The sequence below is a fragment of the Gavialis gangeticus genome, unplaced genomic scaffold (genome assembly GCF_001723915.1).
Source record: "Gavialis gangeticus isolate Ggan-Ray unplaced genomic scaffold, GavGan_comp1, whole genome shotgun sequence".
Classification (NCBI taxonomy): Eukaryota; Metazoa; Chordata; order Crocodylia; family Gavialidae; genus Gavialis; species Gavialis gangeticus.
In genome coordinates this window covers 54,439,523-54,447,608 of record NW_017728996.1, presented here as the reverse complement: position 1 = coordinate 54,447,608, position 8,086 = coordinate 54,439,523, and the positions used below count along the sequence as shown (strand labels likewise).

The 8,086-nt window shown below is 44.5% G+C and overlaps 1 protein-coding gene across 1 annotated transcript in view; it reads right to left on the bottom strand.

Moving 5' to 3' along the window:
- Positions 1-7,051, bottom strand: part of ALPK3 (alpha kinase 3) — a 121,477-nt gene extending 114,426 nt beyond the window's left edge. Inside the window, exons 1-3 of the mRNA XM_019503849.1 lie at positions 7,044-7,051; positions 5,039-5,077; positions 943-1,064 (exon numbers count right to left, since the gene is read on the bottom strand). Coding sequence (XP_019359394.1) covers positions 943-1,064; positions 5,039-5,077; positions 7,044-7,051 — 169 coding nt within the window. The remainder of the gene's footprint in view (positions 1-942; positions 1,065-5,038; positions 5,078-7,043) is intronic.
- Between the last annotated feature and the right edge of the window lie 1,035 nt (positions 7,052-8,086).

The following is an 8,086-nucleotide window of genomic DNA, read 5'->3' as shown; positions in this document are numbered from 1 at the left end:
GGGCTGTGACTGCTCTGCCCTCAAGGCATGGAAGGGGCTCAAAGACAGCAGGGCACAGGTGCAGTTTGAACAGATACCACTGGTCAAATTCTGTTCACACCTGAGTCACATACACACCATGAAAGTGTAAAGTCCTGGCACTTGAGCCACTGGGTAACAGTCCTGCTAAAAGTAGATCAGAAGTACAGTGATGACTGGCTAATTGTTTAGTCCTGAGGAGTAAGAAATCTAGAATCTCCTTTCAATCTTGGGTTAGCAATCAATTACAGTAGCATCAAAGCACAGGGCTTGAATCACACTTGGCCCCACATACACACAGGATTTGGAAAGGCAGGACAAGGGGATGAATGTTGGGCATCTCAGTGCCAAACTTTCTTTTCCAGATTTATGTCATGATTTCCAATTAAATATACCAAAGGAGAAGGATGTGCATTAGCATAACTGCAGCTGCATGCCATCATGTGAAGGTCAAAACAGGCTCTGTCAGAATTCAGCTTTGAAATGGCATGTGCCCAACAGAACAAACCTCTGCGTGGCTCTGCAAAGGGACTCTTACCTGAGGGACATCGCAGCTGCAGTGCTAATAAGTTAAACTGAAGGATAAGTGGGGAGACAGCAACATTGAGAAACCCTGGATTCAGAACTCAGGAAGCAGGCACCCCAAAAACTTGGGAGATTTTCTATTAAAGACAATGTTAAGTTATTTTCATTTGCCTTTCAGTTTTTCAGCTTTGGGGACAGACTTAGCTCTTGTTCCCAAGCTTCTTTCAGCTATGATGAATGCCAGCCTCTACCCATTACTAAAGCTGAATAACACTTGACTCTAGCAGCTGGATGGCTGGTAACATTGGCCTTATTCTTTGTTGCTCCAGAGTTATGCTACTAACCACAAGAAGTAATGGATCAGGCTGGGATGGGTTACTTCACTGCAGAAGCCATTACCTGTCACTATGCACGTGAATTTAGCATCCGTGTTCTCAGACACAGAACGAGACTTGATAGTGGTTTCAAACAGCGGCTGGGTCTCCTCGGTCAGCTGAGAAATGATAGCGCAGAAGGTGCTCCTAAAAGATGCAAGAAGTATTTCTTAGAGCTCAGATTAATTTGCTAGAAACAAATTAAAGGGTTTTCCCTCCCTCAATCCAATAACGCCGTGTCTGGTGTCGGATGTCTCTCCTTGTTACTCTCTAGGGCCCAATGTTCTCATGTTCAGTTCCCTCCCTCTCAGGCATTCTTGCACTGTGCTGATATTCTGCTGACAGTCATTGATACATAACTGAATATGGGAACTGACAGTTAATACACTTGGTTAAATATTACATGGACACTGTCAAATTAATAATCATCTGTCAAACATCCCCTTTGTAATAATTTATGACACTCCAGATTAGCAGAGAAATAATTAAATTCACTATACCTACTATTGTTTATGACTTGTTTATTTGATACATTTTTTAACTTGGGACAATAAAACAAAAGAAGTCAATAAAGCCAGCTTCACTTTTACACTCTTGGTGTTGTAATGAGTTCAAAGGAATAGGTTTCACAGGCTGTAGGGAAAGTATCATGTTCAGTAGAATTCTACTTAAATGGTGTAAACTTTTCCATTGGTTTTAGGATTTCCAGATTATGAATTTGTGGTCAAGTTGGCAGCAACAGTGTCCCCTTTTACAAGAAAATAGGCTTTACTTAATAGGAGTTACAGCCTCCAGGGCATCATACTTCAGCAATAGTTTTGTATTCACATACAACCATCGTCTTACAGGATGTTATAAGTCTGGCTTATGCATCTTCAGACAAAGCAATTATATATGAAGCTGACATGACTTCTTACCTCAGTTCTTGCCACCATGCCAAGGCATTGTGGACCACACACCACGTGAGCTCATGCACTGTATTTTGTAGACATAAGTTCAGGCTGAAGCATCTGCCTGAACTGTCCAAGAAGCCAGTATAGTCTATGACATTTTTAATATGCATATTGTAAAGCAATTTCAAGTGCTATTCACGTATAGCACAAAATCAACACAATGTATATTTATGCCATGCTGCCAGCCATCAGCAGTCAAAAGTGTTTTGAATCATCACGAGCCCCAAAAGCTCATGCAATTTGCTTTGTTATTACATCCCCTGATTTGGTTTAAATTTGGGTCTTTATTTAGTTTCTGCCTTGGAAGACTCTGGGAATAATATTTTCTGCATTTCTCTGTAGCTAGACAAGGTGGAAATGCAGTTTTTGTTTGAAATGTGAGATTCTCATAGAAATAGCAGGACTCCAGGAAGTGGGGCTTTATGAGAAACACCAAATACCTCAAGACAGTTGATAGCTGGCAACACTGTTGATACAAATTGTCATCAATGAGGAAAGGTACCATTGCCCAGAACAAAACCAAGAGTGTCCAGCTCCCATAAGCATGCAGGGAGGCTGAAAACAATCACAGAAACCATTCCTGACACAATTCTGTGATTGGGGCTAGCCAGTCTCAGCAAGGGCAGAGAAAGAAAGGACCACTGATGTGCTAGTTGACTCCAGAGCAGTACTTCTAAGTCATAATTGTTAGATGAACACCTTGCTGGGGTTGTTTGACCCCAGTAATCTTTCCTGCCATGGCAAGGGGTCGGACTAGATGATCTACTCAGGTCCCTTCCAACCCTAGAAACTATGAAACTATAACAGGAAGCTGACGCTACTGCTGTTCATGCTTTACCTGTTGAGCATCACTAATGGGGCAGGGGAAATTCAGTCCCCATCTCTATTTGATTCACTTCCATTCTAAAAGATTAAATATAGGCTATGTCTACACTGAAGTCAGAGGGAGGGTTCAGCACACAGATGCATATGCACTAGCTTCAAACCAGCACAGGCAGGTATGCTGCAGTCACACTCAACTGCAGTATAGATGCAGTCTCAGAACAGAGGTTCATGTCAGGGCTCTAAGCTTGTGACAGGCACCTGGATAGTGCCATGGGCACCAGGGACCTGAACCACCTACAGACTTAGCCAGAACTTGCAGCTCCATTATTTCACTTTCCATTCTCTTGCCTCCTGATACTGGCAGTTTGCATGAGATCTAGGAAAATGGATTCCCTGAGCATGGAGAAAAAATCTGGGGTTGAGAGATGGGCCTGAATCAAGCCCCAGAATCAACCTCCAAGCTCTTCCATTTTCTGAAGGGGGTGAAGGTAGGAATCCGAGTCTCACAAACTCCCTCACTCTAAAAGGTCAAAGTAATCCCAAGCTCCAAATACTTACCAACTTGGAGGAGAACACCAGACTCCAGGTCTGTCCCCAAACACCACAGCTTGAGCTCATGCTTCTGTGCACCGTGTTAATGATAACTGGTATGAGGCAGGCTGTTCTCAGGAATCTGGCCCTGGTGAACAGCTCACCATATCCATGTAATATGTAGGGAAGAGACTACTGAAGTCATTAGGGACCTCAAAGCAAAGGAAACCTTCTACACCCCCCACACCTCTGCCCCTTTCCAGAGGACAACGAAGGCAACTCACCACGAGGACAGACATTGGGGTGGAGGGCTGACTGTCTGGTCACTGGGCATTCACCTGGGTTGGGTTCCACCCCAGTCCCAGTAAAGCCCTTTTAGATACGTGGAGATGAAGTTGGAACTTCCCAAGCATCAAACATGTCAGATACCACTGAGTGCCAATTATGCAGCATCTTTCACAAACCAGTGATTCACACACTGAAATTTAGGGCTAAGTTCAGGTCTGGTGTAACTCCACCAACATTCATGGATGGCACCAGGGATGAATTTAGCCCTCATGGTGCAAATTGCTGAGTCAGATGTGACATGTTGAAGGCTACTGAATGCTGAAGGAAAAGCAGAGCCCCCAAGTTCTGGGTCCAATTCAGACACACAAGATCGGTCAGACAAGGTTTGTCCACATCTTGCTGGGGCCCTTGCGAAGTGGCCATGAGAACCAATGTAATTTTCTACAGGGGAACAAGAACTGCAGTAGTTAGTGCCTTCATTGTAGCAACTTTTTTGTTAGCCATTTCAGTTTCAGGTCACTTCCTTGAGTAACTCTTGGAATTTCAGAAAATGCTGCATTTAATCTCTCCCTTATCACTTGGCCACAGCGAAAGTCCAATTGAAGCTCTTCTGCAAGTCAATATATCAGTTTTCTGAGCACTGCTCAGATTTGACATGTGGAGACTGCAGTCCCTATTACCCTTTGGACCTTGCTAAGTCTGCACATTTGTGACAGAAGTAGATAGGGAGCAGAGGAGTTCATAATCTGAAGAGAGTTAAGAAGAATGAACAAGAGGGTGGCAATTCAGTAGCCTTTTTTAAACATTAAGGAGTGACTTCCAGACTAGGGAAACCTTCAGACCAAGCCAATTTGGAAAACATCTCTCTCTTCACCCCCACTCTTGGTGTGGTTTTCCATTCCTTGCCATTTTGATAGCAATATTCTGAAGCCTTGGGGTTGCCTGGGAGGGAACTTCTCCTAAGCAGCCCACCCTCTCCTATTTGCCTCTGCAGGGAGGCAGTATTGATTGCAATACAGATTATAACTGAATGCCATAAGTACGGCTACCCTACACTTACCAAATGAAGGGGAATCTGAAGGGGAATCTGGATTGCTGAGGAAGCTGGGGAGGAAAGGAATATAATGGGGGGAGGGAGAAAGGAGAACTCTTCTTTGAACAGAGGGGAAATACAGAAGAGATGTGCCCCAAGTTACTGCCTGAAGTTTGTCTTCTATTTTTTAAAGCGTGTCCCTGTATGGAAGTCTCTCTTTAACAAGAAGAAACAGCTGGACAATCCTTTTCTCCTTTCTTTCACTGATAAAAAGGAATATTTTTTGCACCTCACAACACCATGTGTGACAAACATCAGTCTGGCTGTTTGCAGTGTAAGCAAGCATTAGAGCCTTAAGCATGCAGAATCACAACATTATGTCAATATAGTTCTTCCTTCAATTAGTACCAAAGCATTAAAGATTAATCATGTCCAAGCCACAGGTCTAGGAAAGGTTCTAGTCAGAGAAGTTTAATGCAACGCAGATTTACCTTCCAGTGCTGAAGGGAGATAATCTGTTGATTGATAAGCTAAGCAGAAACAGCAAACAAAACCATTAGACAGAAAAGCTTGGAGAGGAGCTGAAATAAACAAACCATTACAGAGATGTATTAATGATGAGTCGTTTTGCACAGGTCAGAGTTCCTAGTAAGAGGGCACAGCTACCTTAGACAGCCTGCCGGGGTAAGCAAGCTGCATTATAAATTGTAACCAAGGGCTGTGAAATAAAACAGTCGTTAACAGCAGAGAGGAAATGTAAGAACATTTTATATCCACCTCACAAGGTAGGTTTCCAAGAAGCAGCACCTGAGCTGTCCATGCATGATCTGCAGCTTTGTGCACAAAGCGGGCAACTGCACTCCAGACGGCGTTCGCATTAGATGGCACTTCAGGACACAGGCCCTACTCCTTGCCTCAAGGAGCCAGCCTTCTGCCTGGCTGCCTACTGACAAGCACGAGTGAGTTAGCTCGAGACCCGGTGTATTTTGCAGGCTGAAGGAATCCCAGGAGGCTAAAAAGCATCCTTCTTGTACATAACACTCTGCTCCTCGGCTCCGTTTTCTGCTAAGCCATTGAGATCAGGCTGTCAGCAGGATTTATGAGAGTTTCCATTGTTTGCAGTTCCTTCACAGTAACATATTACAGACTTAAATGTATTGCTGAACACCATAAATTATAGTGCCTGCACAAGCTGTGCAGATGAGTTAGCTAACAATGGCAGGACCTCATCTTCAAAAGCATTGCCTCTACAGAAGCACACACCTTGCTCTATGGCCACAGAACCATTTTGGAGCAATAACTGGCCACTAGGGGGAGGGGTACATGCTTTTCCATCAGGTTGAAGGCAGAAGTACCCCACCATCACCAACCATCCCTAAGGACCTCTACCACCAGAGATGCCAAAGAGAAGCGAGTGAGGGAGGGTCAGTGTGGGCCGAGGAGATGGTCCACTTGGAGAACAAAAAGGACTGTTCCTAAGTGACTACCTTTTTCTCTCTGACAGCTGCCACTGAGTCCCACAACAGCTGACAGACTCCTGCCAACAGGCAGGCAAGAGATGAACAGCAATGAACCTTGCCCTCCACATCACAGCCTAAAAGATGTTGGACAGAGAAACGCTGCAAGTTCAAACTGCTCCTTTAGCCAAGTTATCCCAAGCTGCTCAGGCACAGGACACAGCAGGCTCACAACATAACTGGGTACAGTCTCTTCACTCCTTCAGTAAGCTCAGCCAACCTAGCCTAGCATTCAGATTTTACTCCAGAGGCCACAAATAGTTTTCCCCGCAGTCTAAGGAAATTAACCCTAATCAGTAGCTAATCACTCTTACCATCCAGAGTATGCCACTGTCCCTTCCCAGGAGGCTTGGAGAAAGAGATAAGCAAGCTGTAACAGAAACGATTTGACAAAAACCTCATGCCATTTTGTCTGACCAGAAGTGAGGCATAAATAGGCCCTTGAGTATGTGGAATACAGTGTACAGCAGGATGGCTATAAGTGCCTGCAATTCAGACCTTGTTGGCTAAGGTAATGGCTTCTAGAAGTGAGACCTTTAGGCAAACAGGCACTCCCAGACTCAAAAGGTCCCTCCATGGGTACAGTCAAAGCCAAATTATAGTTCAATAGATAAGTGGGTTCCCAAGCAGGGAGACAAGCTTGAGTTTGCCTTTCAGCAGGGGACAAATGAAGACTGTGGCCCCTTTCCCAGGGACACAGGAAGCACAATAATACATCTTAGGCACCATCACAGTGTAAGCTTGAGCAAGCCGACTATTAAAGACAGACTCGCCAGCTTGAGCATAGTCTAAGGTGGTAAGAAACAACAAAATAATTCAATGCAACAACTTAATAGCAAAGGAGAACACAACGCTCAAACACAGGCCGAAATCCAATTTCTCCATGGGAAGCCAAGAGGGAAGGACATATGGGGCCAGAAGGAATGCAAGCCAGAGGGTGCCTGGCTCTGTGGCTCAGCTCTGCTGAGACGTGCCTAACCTGGACATGCCTCCTGCTCAGACGAGCCCAACCTGGACATGCCTCCTGCCCAGACGTGCCCAACCTGCACAAGCGGTGGGAAAACTGCTCAAGTGGAATCCCCTGTGGCTGTTCTCAAGAGAAACAGATATCAAACGTAGTCATGGGGGCAACCCGAGAGTGGCTTTACTGCTGAATTTCTAGATTTGGTATATGCAGGTAGGAGCTGAAAAATGAGCCAGACTGGAGTGCCTGTTCCCAGGAAGGCAGCGGGAGCAGAGTACACACACTCTTGGAGGCTGTTGTCAAGTTACAAATAATTGCATAAAAAGGAGAATTATGACAGTGAGACAAAAGGTATAAATTCCAAGGTCTGTGTTGTGTCTGAATATAATAAATGGGTAAAAAGCACCATTATCATCATTTGTCAGATCTACACTGAACCTGATGACTTCTTGCTGAGCAAGAGACTCTTTCAGAAAGATCTGCAATCTTTATTTAAAGATTTCCAGTAACAAAGTATTCACCATGGCCCTAAGTAAATTGATGCAAATGGTTAATTACTCTCACTTAAAAATGCATCTCTAGGTTGAATTCTTCTAGCTTCATCTTCCAGTCACAGGATTACATTCTACCTGTCTGCTAAAGTACAGGTCTGTCTAGCTGAAACATGCAATAGCCAGCCAGCAGCCTTCCCATTCACTTAGAGAACAGGTTCTGATAGGGGAGAGTACCGTGTGCTGCAAAAAGAAGATGGAAAACCTTAGGCTTTCCACTGAGTTTCTGAAATAAAGTCAAGGAGACCTTGGTTGACCCAGTTTGGGCCTTCCAGTCCCTTGTTGCACAGAAACAGGCGGCATGCAACGTCTAGTCCTAAAAAAGTAATGTAAGAGAGCCTCTGAAAACTGCACCTGCCCAATGTGCCAACATTTCCATTTGTGGAGGTGCAGCCCCTCATCTGCATGGGCAAAATAAGAACCAAAAGGCCTCTTCAAATTAAGAGTCTTCTGATGTTGCAAACAACCCCATGGACAGAAATTGGGGATTTTCTTGTTTTTTTAAAT